The 17443-nt window shown below is 37.8% G+C and overlaps 1 protein-coding gene across 1 annotated transcript in view; it reads left to right on the plus strand.

Annotated features, from left to right (window-relative positions):
• The window catches only part of FIG4 (FIG4 phosphoinositide 5-phosphatase), a 137038-nt gene that overhangs the window by 18425 nt on the left and 101170 nt on the right, over positions 1–17443 (plus strand). The window contains exons 2-5 of the mRNA XM_030882838.3: positions 5284–5382; positions 7153–7276; positions 13443–13599; positions 16901–16951. Coding sequence (XP_030738698.1) covers positions 5284–5382; positions 7153–7276; positions 13443–13599; positions 16901–16951 — 431 coding nt within the window. The remainder of the gene's footprint in view (positions 1–5283; positions 5383–7152; positions 7277–13442; positions 13600–16900; positions 16952–17443) is intronic.

Genomic DNA, 17443 nt, shown 5'->3' on the forward strand with positions numbered 1-17443 from the left:
GAACAGCCACTCACAAGCTCTTATTGTCAGACCCCCTGGACACTTCTCTGTCCTCATCTTTCTTGACCTCTCAGCATCATTTGATGTGGCAGTGACCGCTCCCTTCTTTTCCAAATCATCTCCCTTTGCTTTGATGACTCCAGCTGCCCTTCCTCTCAGTCTTCCCAGCAGGTTCCTTCTCCATATTCAGCTTCTAAATAATTTTATTTAGATTGCCTCAGGCTAGGGGTTTTTTTGTTTTGTTTTTTGTGGGGGGTTTTTTTGGCTCTGTTTCTATCTTTACTCTCCCAAGGAGGTTAATCCAGTCCCATGACTTCACTTTAAATGCCATTTATGTGCTGATGACACCCTCTGAGATCTCTCCTCTGAGCTCCAGACTCAGTTCCCACTTGATCCCTTTGGGAATGTTGTAAACAGAAATCTTGTTTTTCCTTCAAACCTGCTTCTTCTCCAGTCAAGCCTACATCCGTAAGTGGCACCACCATGTAGCTAGTTGCTCATCAAGCAAAAGTAATTGGATTGATTACTCCTTCTTTTCCAATTTAATCCATTAGCAAGTTCTATGCCCAGAATCTATCTTCAATTTATCTTTGCCCTTAGGTGTCTAGCCCAGTGCCTGGCACATGAGACATTCACTGGTAAATGGCCAAGTGAATGATGTCAATAGGGAACCAGGAAAATTGGTGTTAAAAATGTGAACTTTTAAAAATGTTCTGAAAGACAGTCTTTGCAAGTAAAGGCAGAGGGACTGTTCTAGTTTAAAAGACATTTTTAATAAAAGACCTGGGACTTCCCTGGTAGCACAGTGGTTAAGAATCCACCTGCTGATACAGGGGACACGGGTTCGAGCCCTGGTCTGGGAAGATCCCACATGCCGTGGAGCAACTAAGCCCATGTGCCACAGCTACTGAGCCTGCACTCTAGAGCCTGCGAGCCACAACTACTGAGCCTGCAAGCCACAACTACTGAAGCCCGTGTGCCTAGAGCCTGTGCTCTGCAGCAAGAGAAGCCACCGCAATGAGAAGCCCACACACCGCAACGAAGAGTAGACCCCGCTCGCAGCAACTAGAGAAAGCCCACGTGCAGCAACAAAGACCCAATGCAGCCAAAAATAAAATAAATAAAAAAGACCTGGTAACCAGATGCAATGCAGGATCCTTGATTGAATTCCATTTTGTTTTTTAAGCCAGCTATTTGGGGAAATTTGATGGATTGTATATAGGTAATATTGTATCAGTGGTATTATGATTATGTGGGAGTATGTCCTTGTTTTTAGGAAATACAAGTTGAGGTTTTTTTGGTTTTTTTAAAATTTATTTTTATTTTATCTGTGGCTGCGTCAGCTTTTTTAAAAAAATTAATTAATTTATTTATTATTTTTGGCTGTGTTGGGTCTTTATTTCTGTGCGAGGGCTTTCTCCAGTTGCGGCGAGCAGGGGCCACTCTTCATCACGGTGCATGGGCCCCTCACTGTCGTGGCCTCTCGTTGCGGAGCACAGGCTCCAGACCACAGGCTCAGTAGTTGTGGCTCACGAGCTCTAGAGCGCGGGCTCAGTAGTTGTGGCTCGCGGGCTCTAGAGTGCAGGCTCAGTAGTTGTGGCTCACTGGCCCAGTTGCTCTGCGGCACGTGGGATCCTCCCAGACCAGGGCTCGAACCCGTGTCCCCTGCATTGGCAGGCAGACTCTCAACCACTGCGCCGCCAGGGAAGCCCCTAAGTTGAGGTTTTTAGGGATGGTGTATTACGATACCTGCAACTGGTTTTTCACGTGGTTCAAAAGGGAAAAATGCTTATCTCAAGAAGGAAGGAGAAAACAAATGTAGCAAAACATTAACAATTGGTGAATCTAGGTGAGTGGTATACGGGTTTTCATTGTACTATTCTGTTCATTTTACTGTGGGTTTGAAAATCTTCAAAATAAAAAAATTAGAAAAAATCAGCAGTGGAGAAGAATTTAAGAAAAAGATATTTCAGGGCAATTTTTAAGCCCCAGAATGCTGAAATTCATTTTGAAGCATAATATTAAATATAATAAAGCTTAAGTATATACATAATTATAGAGCTGATTTATTTAACAAGATGGAAATAAAACCAAGTAGAAATAAGGCCTTTCTGGAAAAGTTACTTCTTAAAAATTTGATGTGAAGGTCGATGGTGAACCGCCCACCAGAGGGCAGTGCAGGAGAGTGATTCTGTGCCCAGCTGAGAGCTCTGGTTTTCTTTCTCACTTCACTGGATCCACAAGAGGTCGCTCCTCTCGGCACAAAACATTTTCAAGATTCTTAGACCACTTTAATAGAGAATGTGGTGCGTTTAATGTTGTCCCAGAGGTCCCTTGTCAAGATGCTATATATAAGCTCAAGTTCAGACCACCCCTTTGAGTTACTCATTGCTGAGTTCTCCCATATGTAGGCTCGATGCATGTGTTAATAAACTGTTTTTTTCTCCTTAAAAAAATAAATAGAGAATGTGGATAGTTGCACTGCTTTCCGTTTCTTTCTCTCCACTCTGATCTGCCTCTGAATTCTTTGGATTTTTGCCTTGGCCCCTCTGCTTCGTGGAGTAGACTTCATGCAAGTGTCTGGATAAGAGGGGTGTAGATCTGCCCTCCTGTGTGTGCGCCAAAGGCCAGTAGTGCATTTGCCCACTCGCGTCCCAGGAATTATATCTGTCTTTTTATTACAAACTGCCAAATCATAGTCCTACTACAGTTCATCTTTAGATTCCCTAGGATCTATTGAAATTCTAGGAATTTCACTCAGGGGTTTTACCTCTCTTAAAGCTGTGATGTGCCTCCTTTTACTGAGTGGTTGACTTAAAAGGGCTGTCTTTCTGTGTAGGGAACCAAACAAGGTGGGTTAGTATAAATGTTGTAGAAAGTTACCCAGCAGATTAAATGATTAGTCCATGGTGAGTGGTTGTTCTTTCACTTAACATTTACCCAGTGCCTGTGGAACCAGATTGTGCTACTAGACTAGAATTTAAAACCACAGGGGTTAGGGGGTTAGCCCCAGACTCCTGAGCTGTTTATATTTAGGTGAAGGGGGCAGACCTGCCCCAAACAAATTTGGACAAGGTGCTCAGAGGAAGTGCTAAATTCAGATATAAGCAAAAGTTCTTTGGCGGGGGCAGGTGGGAGGGGGTGGGTGTCACGTGCCCTATCTTGGCTCAGTACATCAGGTCCTATCTAGAGGTCCTTCAAGGCCAAACTCAGCATCAGGACAATACCAGCCTCTCTGGCTAGCTTGCTCTGACCCTCCCGAAATGAGTGAAGTGCCCTTCCTATGTTGTCATCACGTCCAGTTCAGACGTCTATTACAGCACGCTGTTGTTCATGGTTGTTAATTTGCATGCTCATCTCTCCTGAGGACAAAGACAGATTACTGATAGATTTGTGCATTTTCCCCACTCTGGTTCCATTCTGGTGTTGCATATGCTTTTTTCCCTCTGGGGTATCTCTTTTTTCCTCTCTTTTGGGGATCTTTTTCTCAAATACAATGGCATAGGCTCGCTGACATCTTAAAAAGTAAAGCAAAGAAAAGGAAGTAACACTCATTGAGTGCCTTCTTTGTATTGAACACTATTCACTGTGTTAGGTGTTTTATGAGCATCTTCTCCTTTAATCTTGTTCCTCTAACAAACTCGCCAAGCTTCTTCCCCTTTCAGGTCTTTGCACTTGCTATTTCCTTTCCTGGGAACTGTTTTTCCTCAAGTCCTCAAGAAGGTGGCTCCCTTTTCTGCTAACAAACATGTATAGTTTACAAACCATTCTTCTGAGGTTGATTTTATTAGGCTGGTGACCCTGTTCTCCTCTCAGGGGTGGGTAGGGTCTCAGGGAGGAATTCGCTGAGGTCATCCCGAGAACGTTGGACTTATTCCCTCTCACTGTGTCCTTGCCCTTCTAGCTGCTTCCCCAGTGCATCCTGGTCACTGGATGTCTCGAATTAGTTTACTAATTTTTATTATAATTGCTCTATTTCTACCTCATGATAATTGGTACCGTCATCCAGACTCTACCTCTCCCTAGGAGATGAGGGATTCAGTATTTTGGTTAGCTTTCCCCTTAAGTCTGGGCTAAGCCATCATCTTTTAACATAGAGTTTTGTTATTTATAATCTGGAAGTCTAGGTCAGATCTTTATAAACAGATATATACTTAATAATTTAAAAATCCATCTATTTCTACAGATTTAGCATTAAAACAATATAACCAAGTGCTTATATTCTGTTGTACATATCTTCTGTTATAAATTCTTACTTTAAAAAATCTTCCCCATCCTTTGAGGCTTAATTCAAGTCTTAACTCCTCTGACGTTTTCTGCATCTGTAGTACCCAACATTAATCTTTCCTGCTCTGAGGTCCTGTGGTCTACATACTTCAGTTTGGCCATTAATCTAGAGAATCTTATTTGTTATTTAATTGCTTTGTGTATCTGTATCTATGTGACCTATGAGATGGTTAGATGCCAGTTGATGGTGGCAATGTGTTCTCAGTTTTTGCAGTGTTGAAAAAGTGTCACTTCAAAGGACTTTTTTGAAGCAAAATATCTTTAATTTATTTTTCCTAATGGAGTTTTACTTATTTTCTTAAACACAATTCAAAACTTATTCATCTGGTTTAGGTTTTCTTAAAAAGCATTTTCTTTGAATATAGGATGATTATTTTTCTGTATTTTTACACACACTCCAAGGAAGTGTGTCAGAAAAGAAAGAATATTAATTATTTCCTGTAGCTTATCTATAAAAAGCCATTTGGGAAAGTACACTCATTTTAATCTTTTATAGGACTTAGGGGTGGATTTTTATAGTTGTTATATTAAAGTCATTTTTAGTCTTCTACAGAAAATTTGTAAAGATTTATTTGATTAAAATATCAATATTTGATATTGATTTATATCAATTAGCTATAATTGTGTAAGCATTCCTAATTATGTGTTGAGCTTTCTAATTCTTACCAGAGCTGCTGCTTCCTGGTAAAGTTTAAACATGAGTCTCCAATCAGGTTAATCTCTGTATAATATAATTAAATTCATCTGGCCTGGTTACTGGGTACATTTTAAATATCAGACTGATGCTTATCATGACACCACTACGAATATTTCAATTTTAAAGTTGACCTTTTAGAATCAGCCTTTCTTTAATCTGCCAGTTATACTTAACAGAAATATTTCTTTTAAAAAGTAACCTGACTTTACTGTATTTAATTTAAAAAATTGAAGTGACTATAAAATGTGTATAAGGCAAACTGCCTTAAAAAAACTAATGACATTTCTTTTTATTTATAGAGATACTTTCTAGTTGGGAGCAATCATGCAGAAACAAAATATCGTGTTTTGAAAATTGATAGAACAGAACCAAAAGATTTGGTAATAATTGATGATAGGGTAAGTATCTTGAAAACATGAATACAAACAGAAACTACTTGTTGTTTACAGGATATGAAATATCCTTACAGCTTCTAGTGACATATACTTTTTTTTAATCATACATCTAAAAATTATAATTTTTCATGGTTGGCTAGAATTTGAATCTTTTATCTGGTTTCTGGAAATTACTGATGTCGGAAAGTATGCCAGAATTACACTTTGTCCCTCATTTTGATTTGTTTTACAAAGCAAACTCTTTGGGTAAGATAATGAATGTATTTTCTTAAAGGAGTTCCATTTTAAGGATTCAATATAATTCTTAGTATTTCATCCACCAAAGAGATTATTTATTACTCTGCTTTAATATGAAGCTACTTGAAGTCACAAAGGACTGGTAGGGTCTCTTCTGATCACTTGCTGGAGAAATGTTAAGCTCTTCTTATCCAGATGTTACATTATCCAGAGTTGGAAATACAGACTTAATTCAGGTGGCTCAAAAATATGAGGCTTTTAGTCAAAAGGGAAATACAATAAGGTGGAATTGGCCAGTTAATTTTAACTCTCAAATGAGAGCACCTAACTGACCCTTCGTATTGAGGTTCCTGTCTGTGAATATTTCTGAATCCATGTAGATGCCTGGTTTTTCAAATATGTTAGTAGCTACAGTTTGGAAGCCATTTTACATAAGCTCTTTGCAAAGCTATTTTCTATGTTATAATAATTTTAGATAAATTGTATTTTGTGACTTCCTGTACTCCTGGGTGTCGTGGTTCCTATCCCATCCCCAACACACACACCATCTGGGAGTTTTTATTAATATAATGTAATGATTCTTGGCTTTCTTTGTGGGTAGGAGTGGTTGATCAGGGATCTCTTTGAGAATCTAAGGAAAGCTATGGGCCTTCTCATAAAAATGCACATATGCACGTTTAACCAAAACTTTGCATACAATTTTAAGGGGTTTATAGATTTCTTGAAACTTGTCTGTGGGTACCTTATATCTCTGAATCTCTGTCCAGAAGATAAGGTTTTGATACACCTTTTTAGTACAGCAGCCTGGGATCCAGGAACCACCCTTAACTGCTAACGTTAAAGAATTTGTTGGCTTTAATAAAAAGAAACGAAATTGAGTTATTTGTAGTGAGGTGGATAGACCTAGAGACTGTCATACAGAGTGAAGTCAGTCAGAAAGAGAAAAACAAATACCGTATGCTAACACATATATATGTGGAATCTAAAAAAAAAAAAAAAAAAAAAAAAAAAACGGTTCTGAAGAACCTAGGGCAGGACAGGAATAAAGATGCAGAGGTAGAGAATGGACTTGAGGACATGGGGAGGGGGAAGGGTAAACTGGGACGAAGTGAGAGAGTGGCATGGACATATATACACTACCAAACGTAAAATAGATAGCTAGTGGGAAGCAGCCGCATAGCACAGGGAGATCAGCTCGGTGCTTTGCGACCACCTACAGGGGTGGGACAGGGAGGATGGGACGGAGACGCAAGACGGAGGAGATATGGGGCTATATGTATATGTATAGCTGATTCACTTTGTTATAAAGCAGGAACTAACACACCATTGTAAAGCAATTATACTCGAATAAAGATGTTAAAAAAAAAAGAATTTGTTGGCTTTTTTAAATTGTAGCTTAGTCCTGCACTATTATGTATACTTCTCTGAAATAGCTAATGATGTAAAGTTGTAGGCAACTTCTAATTTTCAGGGGTAACTAAATAATGAACCTAAAAAGCGAGCACAACCTTACAGATTAAATTTGCTTATTTCTAGCATGTATATACTCAGCAAGAAGTGCGAGAACTTCTTGGCCGCTTGGATCTAGGAAATAGGACAAAGATGGGACAGAAAGGATCATCCGGGTTATTTCGAGCTGTTTCAGCTTTTGGTGTTGTAGGTAAGAAACATGCATCCCTCTTACTACCTCTTTTTTTTTTTTTTTTTCTACATAGACTCCTTGAAGATAGTTTGCAAGGCTTATATTTATATAGGTTTATAAATATGACCCATCCTCTGTGGCTTTGGTTGTTTAAAACTGAATTATCTATCAGCCAAGTATCAAACAGCCTTTATATAGCATCTGCTATGTGCTTAGGACTGTGTTCAGTTTCGTGTGGGATAGGAACAAATGTAGCGATGGTGTGGACCTTTTAAGGAGTCTGTCTTGTCAAGGAATGAAAAAGTAAAAATTGGCTTGGACTGTAAACATCAGCTGGAAAAACAGATACAGGTAAAACCAGCTTTTAAATTAAGAGGAATCTCTCCCAAGGACGTGCTACAGTGTAAAGTGTCATAACCCCTTTCTCTGAATGACAACTGCTTTCTTACTGAGAAACTTTGTTCTCTAAAATCACAGACTATCAGAAACTTTGCTCTTTAAAATTGTGTCAGTAAGAGAAAACATGCCCCTCTTGCCTGTATGAGCTAAGTCATTTTGACACAGAGAAGCAGCCTCGATTGACAACTCATGCAGAGTTTCAGATAAGGGGTTTCTGGACACAACAGTCTACAGCTCTGCTAACTTTGCTGCTTTCAAAGAAATGAGACCACGAGTCTGCTTCACAATCTAGACTTGATGTTTATCTCTTTACATACAGTCTTGCTTTGGTTTGAGTCTCTTTGTTTCAATTTTACCTAATCGTGTCCCCAAATCCTATAATAACGCCTATATTTATTCATGAACAAATATAGAAATGGCCTTGGCCTTTAAGTAGTCTGTGGTCTGGCTTGTGGGGCATTTGTGAGATGCCTCACAGTTCTTCTGGTGTGTTGTCCTTAGTGGGTCAGTAAACCTGTCTTTGCTCTACCATGGGTTTATCCCGGGGAATCTTAAGATGATTGGACTAGGATGGGGGACAAAACCCAGTGCATATGAAAACAACTCCAGGATTGGAATTAAGAGCCCAGCTGTGTAGTCAAAGGTAAATGGTATTGGAGATTACATAAGAGGTAGACTTTTTGGACCTGGAATGACAAGGAAAGATTTCCTGAAGATGATGAGACTCAGGCTGGACCCTGGAGGAGAAGCAAGATTTGGATGGATGTGGGGAAGGGAGGAGAGAGCTCCAGTAGGGGCAACAGCAGAGGTGCGGGCATGAAGATGCCCATGGGTCCTGGGATGCTGGCAAGTAGTTGGGTGAGGCCAGGTCACTGGGACCTTGGAAGCCAAGCAGAGGGCAGTTGTATCTCAGCTTCCCTGTTGGCAGAGCCTTATTTTGAGTCTTTTTTTTTTAACACTTACAAAATTATCTCTCTGCTTCTTAAACCTACTGGACTGTATGCAATATTGACTGAGTGATTGGTGTCTATAGATGCTAACAAAATTAATATGGTCTGAACTATGCTATATAGTTTCATATTCTCATGTTCATTTTTTTGATTAGTACTTTCTCTTTGGTGACCCTATATTTGTTGAGACTTTGATCATTCATGTTCCGCCATATTTGCAGTTCATTTTTCTCCGTGTGCTCTCATAGCCCTTCGATGTGTAATCCATTTAGGTGCATTTTGTGCCTTAGGCGGCTGCCAGGGAAAGTTGAGAGTGGTAGGTGTGATTGATTTCCTCTCCGTAGGACTGGCCCCTTCTCTGTACATTCTGCTCAGTCTTGACAAATCCCTTGAGGTTTCATGTTTAATGGGTACCTGTTTGTGGGCGTGTGCATGTCGGTGTATGTCAAGTGAGTTCATATGTTTAAATTCCATACATTCCATATGTGTTAAATTCCACTTTCAATGTTACTTATATGTTAAAGAAAAAAAACTTGTAAGTAAAATGTGTCTCAAATACAGTAGGCTTAATTAGTTACTTAATAGGTTAAATTCATTCCTTTAAATGCTGATACTTTATTACAGCTTTTTAAAATGGAAATTTCCTAAAGTGTATGTAATATCGAATGCCTCATTAGCCAGGGTTAATTATTCAAAATTGAACCTTCCTTGATGATTAAGTATAACGAATTGAAGATCAGTTATTGACCTATGTTTAAAAATAGCTGCCCTCGGGTGTTCTGGAGTTGTATTCGGCAGTTTGCCTTTACACTAAGGGGCCTCTAGATGCTGTACTGTGTTGTTGTAATGGTACTTTCATCATTCTTCATTGTTCTGGGCATATTTGCTTTTAGCAATATTCCTTGCCTCATTTTATTTTATTTATTTTTATACAGCAGGTTCTTATTAGTTATCTATTTTATACATATTAGTGTACATATGTCAATCCCAGTCTCCCAATTCATCCTTGCCTCATTTAAATCTGTTGATAACTAAGCTTATAAAACCAAAGCTTTATTTTAATCAATTGATGACCAGGTTTATAACCAGATACTCATTTTATACACAAGTATTAGTTAATAAACTTTGGGTAAGGGCTGAAGGTGTCTCCGTGTTTCTCTTAGGTGGCATTCTTAGGTATTGTGGTAGCAATTTCTCTCGCAATTTGAGGCCTCTTTGAGACTGTCCTTGGATGGTGAAGTCACTAAAAGACTAACCTACCAGTAGAGTGACACAGTAATGTACTAAGTAAGCATTTGTTATTTTCAGGGCAGTGCACTTTATGTATTCTAGTTCAACCATGTAAATAAAGCTTAGAATCTTTAAGAGTAAATAGGGAGTAAATAAAAGGCTATGATTTGTCTAGTACTGCCTTAGAAATAATGAGGGCTACTGAAATAGCAAAACACAAAATGCTTATCTTTGAAAAATGTATAGTCTGGTTGTCAAAATAATACATGTGTGAAAGGACTAGAGTGGTTGTCTTCTGTGACTGAAATATTTTCTCTCAACTTTTTCAGCATGCCTAATTTGTGAATAGCACTTTGGCTGGGATGTTTTGGACTGTTATCGTGGTTAATTTAATTCACAATCTATAAGAATCTAGAGCAGTGCTTCTCAACTATCTGTAGTAAAGGACCAACCAATTTTTTCCAGAAATGTGTCACAGACCAACACAGGATCCTACTGTGCATAGCTTGTCTTCAGCTTGGGCCACATGTGATTCATCACATAAGTTCAGTAATACCCAAACTAGTCTTGCCTGTTCAAGGCAAGTTCATTGATCATGAACTCAGATGTTTCTAAACCCTTACTTTCAATTCGTTTACTTGTCTTTTCATGGGCTGGTACCGAAAGCACAGGGACCATTACTGGTCCCCAGACATGGATTGATCCTGTCCTATAGCTACCTTGCCCATTTCTGACCTGCTCCATTGTTATTTGGCAGCCAGCAGGAGGCTTGGGAGACCACTGGATGGGATCATGAGCATCCCTCACATAGTTGTTTTATCTGGTCCTGGGGCACGCAGATGGAGTCGGTGGCTGGTGGCCTGTAGTCCTTACTACTCTCAGCTCTGTGACCATCCAGCCCCTTTTGATATATGTCCTTTTTCTGCGTGTGTCACCTGTCAGAAGATACTCTTGTAAGCTGCTAGTACAATGTCATTATAGCAGACTAAGTGATGGACTCAGTTGTTCTTTAAAGCAACACCCTTAGAAATAGATTGCAGATCCAAGATACAGGGAAAACAACAATAAAGTGTGAGCCTCAGACTAGTAAGGGAACAGTAGATTTGGTGTTAGAGAGTCACTTTGGTCCCTTGTGGTTTTTGATACTTCTCTGCCAGAGTGCTGTTTTCCCTGAAGGCTTTTTTTTTTTTTTTTTGCGGTATGCGGGCCTCTCACTGTTGTGGCCTCTCCCATTGCGGAGCACAGGCTCCGGACGCGCAGGCTCAGCGGCCATGGCTCACGGGCCCAGCCGCTCCGCGGCATGTGGGATCTCCCCGGACCGGGGCACGAGCCCGTGTCCCCTGCATTGGCAGGCGGACTCTCAACCACTGCGCCACCAGGGAAGCCCCCTGAAGGCTTTTAAGATAGTGACGAGCTGACACGGTGACCTCCCAGCAGGATACTGCCCTCTTCCCTGTTGGTGGGCTTGTGGGTCCTCTCCAGCCACCAGAACTCCACACCACTCCATCCTCTCACACTGTCCTTTTTTATTTACTTTGCTTGGTTTCCAACTCAAATGACACAGCCTTCTCTACTCAGAGAGAGAGAAATCACTTTTGCTTGATGACTGTCATCTAGGCATCTGGGAAACACTCAGGGAAATTGGTCTGGGATCAGAAGTACGTAGAATGAAGATGAAAAAACTTGTTCTGATTTTCAGTATGTTAAAACGATGAATAGGCTGACTCTTGACAGAGGTCTATGCCAAGCTAAAGCCTTTTAATTGTTGGTTATATTTGATAGGAACCTTTTAAAAAGGAGTGATGTTTCCAACTGGTAGTAAAAAGGAAAAAGAAAATAATCTCATAATATGCTGAAAGCATTTTATGCTGGTAGAAAATATTCTTTTGTGCAGTATATTTACTTCATCAAAATTATGAAGGGACATGTAGGATGAAATAGAGCTGAAAACATAAAATTAAAATTCAGTTGGAATGCAGGTTGGAAGAAATTATTATAGAGAGGTTTTTTTCTATAAAAAGTAAATATATAGCAAGAACAAAGGGGAAACTCATTCATCTTGGGAATATTTATTATTTAAAACCAGTTAGATTCTCTTTTTTGGGTGTTTTTATGCTGCTCCCAAGCCCCTTAATTTTGTAGGTTTTAGCCTTCTAAAAGGATAACTGCTTCCTAACTTTTAATGAGGTTGACATTAGCTTTTTCTCCTATCTTAAATCCTTTAGCTTTAGTCAGGGAATTTTTAGCTAGTCTCCAAGGGGAGGTGGGGAGGAGCATAAACGAACATTTTTTAAAAATGTGCTTTGTGGATCTCTCAAATGTAAGTATTTTTCATGGTTTTAATAGAAGTAGCCAGGTTCATAAAATCCATGAGGTGTCTTTTATATATTTTGGCTCATTTATGTTAATATGTTCAATTACTAATTTTCTTTTTTGTCAGTTAAGAATAACAAGACACAGACAATGAGTATTTGCCAAATCTAGAGCAGCCATTTATAGCACCAAGATCCTAGCTCAGGCTTTATAGAGTGCAACAGAGAGAGAGAGAGAAAGAGAGAGTGAGTGAGTACACCCACACATGCACATAAGAAAGTTAGTTTTGAAAAATGGTTACGCTATATATAAGATCCTTGGTTGAGTTTTTCTTTCAGTGCTTTGAATATGTTATCCCACAGCCCTCTGGCCTCTGCTGTTTCTGATGGGCAGTCAGCTGTAAGTGACCGTATCTGACTCACCCTGTCAGTGAGTGGGGGTGATGGGATCCAGTATTTGTGCTGGGGTAAAGCCTCCACTCTACAAGCAGGACTGGGTAGAAGAAAGGAGCCCCCACTTTCAGATGTGCTTGCCTGGAATAAAGCGTCTGCAGCACAGAGCTGGAAGGAATGGGAAATGCTGGTGCCCTGCACCTCCTGAGCAGAAACCAAGGCTCTAGACTGAGAGCTGGGGAGGGAGGAAGGGGTACTGTCTTTTTTGGCGACACCTGCTGGGAGTAGATATTCTGTCCCACTGAATTGGGAGAAGGGTGTAGAAGGGAAATAAATGATGTTTCATATGTCACAGACTTCCTGTTCTTTCCAAGATGTAGTAGATTTTCTTGAATAAATGTTTCTCCACTTGCTGTATGCCATTAGGAGAATTTCCAGAAACTTTCAATGTTTTGTTTTGTTTTTATAATTTTTACCAGTTGTGGTTGTTTCACTGGGGAGAGGCTCTGCTGAGCTCCTGACGTAACCAGTTCAGAAGTGTTCCCCTCCCTCTCCCCGCAACCAACCAAGAGAGTTAGTTTTAACTCCCAAAGCAAAAGTTCTGGGAGCCAGAACATTTTTAACCAAGACTGTGCGGTAACTAGTGTGTTGCTGAGAACTTAGTGCTACTGAACATTAATACATATGGTCTTTCTTTAATCAGGTTGTTTAGAGCAATATTTTTAAGTGAGATAAATATTTCTAGAGAATAATTCTAAGACAACTGAAAATCTGTATGGCTGTAAATCATAGAAAAAATAAAGTAGGAAATGTGTCAAAAGTCTTTTGCCTTTTAAACATGTATCTAAAAGCATTACTAAGTTTAGGAAATGTATTTATCTTTCTTTTTTTGTTGTGTAGGCTTTGTCAGGTTTTTAGAAGGCTATTATATTGTGTTAATAACCAAAAGGAGGAAGATGGCAGATATTGGAGGTCATGCAATATATAAGATTGAAGATACAAATATGATCTATATACCCAATGATTCTGTACGTATTACTCATCCTGATGAAGCTAGGTATGTACTGGTGGTAACTGCTATTTTTTTAACCTGGTAGACCAATTAGAAAATAAAACATAGTCAAAAGATTATAAATGTTATGTTAAAATGTAAAATACTGGCTCAGAATGCTACAGCTTTTGTTCAAGTGCTATTAAAAACCCTCCATTAAAACAATTGATTTGGGCAAGAATCAACAATGGCTCCTAAAACCATTAGGTGAGAGGTTATTATTGAGGAACAGATATTCACTCAGTCTCAACATACCATACTCCATAACTATCTTTATTATTTACAAAGAGAAAAAAATGACAAACATACTCACCAAATGATCAAACTTAGCATCACCAATAATGAGACAAAACTGACATTATTTACCTCTTAACGTGAAGCAATGGGAAAGACGCCCACTACCTGTGTAGTTTTCTTACTAAAAATATTTAACTTAAATCTAAGCATGAGGAAATAATCAGATAAATCCATATTGTGGGACTTTCTGTAAGACACTGGCCTAGACCCTCCAAAAATGTCAATGTGCAACACAGGAAGAGCCAGAGAGTTGTTCTAGAGTTTAGAATAGACATGACAAAGTGCAACACTTGAATTTCTGTTAGATCCAGGATTAAAACATGTGCGTGCATGCTCATGTACACGTGCGTGCGCGCGCACACACACACACAGCTATAAAGGACTGTACTGGAACGGTTTGTATATGGACTATATACTAGGGGATATTGGATCAGTATTAAATTTTGGGTGTATAATGATATTGTGGTTACTCAGGAGATTGTCCTTGTTCATAATAGATATAAAATAAAATATTTAGGACTGAGGTTTCATCATGTCTGCTACTTACTGTAAATGGTTTAGAAAAATAAAATGTACATGTATATTTAAAGAGAGAGAATGTATGTGTGTATAAATGTATAATGAGAAATGTTCAACAGTGAATTCAGGTGAAGGATATACTGCTGTTTATTACACTACTTTTTCCCCCAATTTTTCTATGGATTTGAAACCTTTAAAAAGTTTTGGGGGGAAATTACTGGAACCTTGGGCATGTGGGGAAAGGCTATTAATAAATTAATAAAATGATAGAGAAAAGACTAGAATTGGTTTATTTTAATATTATAAAGGTTAAAATGGAACAAAGTTAGGCATGCTTATAAGTTTTTAGGGAAGGTAACAGTTTAGATTTTAATTTCACTCAGTACTTTCATGGTGTTGTTCTAGATACATGAACTGGGATTTAAAGGTGGTGTGGCTCTCTTGTTTAAGACCCTCTTAGATAGTGGTTTTCTGGACCTTTGTGGCATTGTCTTTGGTATTTGGAAGTGGAGTATTTAAAACATAATTTGTTTACACAGGGGTAAGTAGAGTTTACCGGATAGAGTGGACTTTTGTCTTATACTAACAAAAAAATTATGTCTCTTATAGCTTATAGGCAGGCATAGTATATTGAATAAAAGTGAATCAGAGAGGAATCTAAAAAAATGATACAAATGAACTTATTTACAAGACAGAAATAGACTCACAGACATAAACAAATTTACCAGAGGGGAAGGGGGGGCAATAAATTAGGAATTTGGGATTAACAGATACACACTACTATATATAAAATAGATAAAAAACAAGGATCTACTGTATAGCACAGGGGACTATATTCAATATCTTGTAGTAACCTATAATGGAAAAGAATCTGAAAGAGTATATATATACATATACGTGTGTGTATATATATATAACTGAATCACTTTACTGTAGACTTGAAACATTGTAAATCAACAATACTTCAATAAAAAATAAATTAATTTAAAAAAGTGAATCAGATAGGCCAGTGCATAGAAATCCAAGGGTTGGGGAAAAATTAAAGAGGTTTATATTATTTATAAGCCTCATCTTTATGATTCTTTAGCTGAGGATAGTAAAACAAATGACATTCTTCTATATAGTGATACGACTATCTTTAAAGAATGAACTCATCTTGTGATTAATATTGTATAGTAAATGGAATAATCCAGAATAAGATACAATTATTTTAATAGCTTGTTATAGGTGGACTTATACTATTACTGGATAGGTAAACTTTTACCATACTTACAAAACTATGTAATCCAATAATGCATTTAAGTAAAAATGTTTGGTATGATATTAGGAAATAAAGTACCATAAAACATTTCATACAAAATGATAAGTAGATGTTACCCCTCTGATGTATGGTTGTATCAACATTATAAAATTTGCTAGAGCAATTCACCATGTTAAAATATTGTTGGGAAAAATTATGACTATCTTAATATATGTAGAAAATGTATTTGAGGGAATTACCTGGCTGTCCGGTGGTTAGGACTCCGCGCTTTCACTGCCGAGGGCACAGGTTCGATCCCTGGTTGGAGAACTAAGATCCCACAAGCCGCACGGCGTGGCCAAAAAATATGTGTGTGTGTGTGTATGTATTTATATTTATATATATATTTTTCATATATATATATATATATGACAAATTCAATACCCATTTGTGATCAGTGTCTTTAAAAGGTTGAAATGAATATGAAAAAGTGTTAACATTTATTAATCCTGAGTGGTAGATACATGGACATTTTATTCTGCACTTTTTTTTTCAGTTTAAAAAAACTTTGCAGCTTAAAATTATGGTGACCCACAAACATTTCTGCTTGTTTTTGTTCCTCTGCTCTCTCCAACCTCAAAGCATATTGTGAAAACAAGAACAGTATTTACTTCTGTCTTGCCCAAAGTCTAAGCGCCCTTTGTATGTAAGGGCATGACTTTCCCTCTCTGGCATAATCAGTGATGAGGAAGCGGTCAAACTAAAGTTAAGGGTCTCAAGTGATGATCAGGATACTTAGAAATTGCTCCAGTTGAAATCTCTTCTCCAGTTATGGATTGAATTTCTCAGTTTCATTGAGTGTATTTACAAATATAAATGTATATATGTGTATATGTTAAGCTATGAACAAATAATGGTGTTGTGTGAATGCAATATGCTTTGGGGTTTTTTGGTCATTTTTTTCCCCAGTTTTATTGAGATAAAATTGACATACATCACTGTGTTACTTTAAGGTGTTCAGCATAATGGTTTGACTTAGATATAATATATTGTGAAATGATTACTGCAGTAGGTTTAGTTAGCATCCGTCATCTCATATAGATACAATAAAAAGAAAAAGAAAAAAAAAGAAGAAAATTTCTTTCCTTGTTATGAGGACTCAGTATCTACTCTCTTAACTTTCATGTATATCATATAGCAGTGGTAACTATAGTCATCAGGTTGTTAACTATAGTCATCATTTTTTTTCAGGTATCTACGAATATTTCAAAATGTGGACCTGTCCAGCAATTTTTACTTTAGGTATGTTTGAGCTGAATTTTGCTCTTATCATTCTCTTAAATGTTTATATAATTTTCCATAGGGTAAAAACAGAATCAGTAGTACTTAAGTTATTCTTTTTTTTAAAATAGCCAAAGTTTTTCATCTAAAATAGTACAAATACAAGTATTTCCTCCTTTTAAAAATCTGATATTTGAAATTTTGAATGGATAAATTGTAATTATTCTCACTATAAAAATCATCTTTATTAGAATTTTAAGGAAATATTCTTATCTTTTAGTTTTGAACTACAAAAATGAAATCTGCATTCAGTCTATATACAGAGTTGTAACAGTTTCACAGTTTTCAATTTAACAATCTAGCAAAATTAGGTAAAAATAAATTCAAAATAAGAAGAACTGTTGAAATACCAACATACCGCTACTGGCATTGTAAATTACTAACTTTCCTGGAGAGGAACGTAGCATTAAGTATATATGAAAATATGCCTGAAGGTAATAAATCAGGAGATAA

Source organism: Globicephala melas, chromosome 14 (assembly GCF_963455315.2).
Source record: "Globicephala melas chromosome 14, mGloMel1.2, whole genome shotgun sequence".
NCBI classification, from domain to species: Eukaryota; Metazoa; Chordata; class Mammalia; order Artiodactyla; family Delphinidae; genus Globicephala; species Globicephala melas.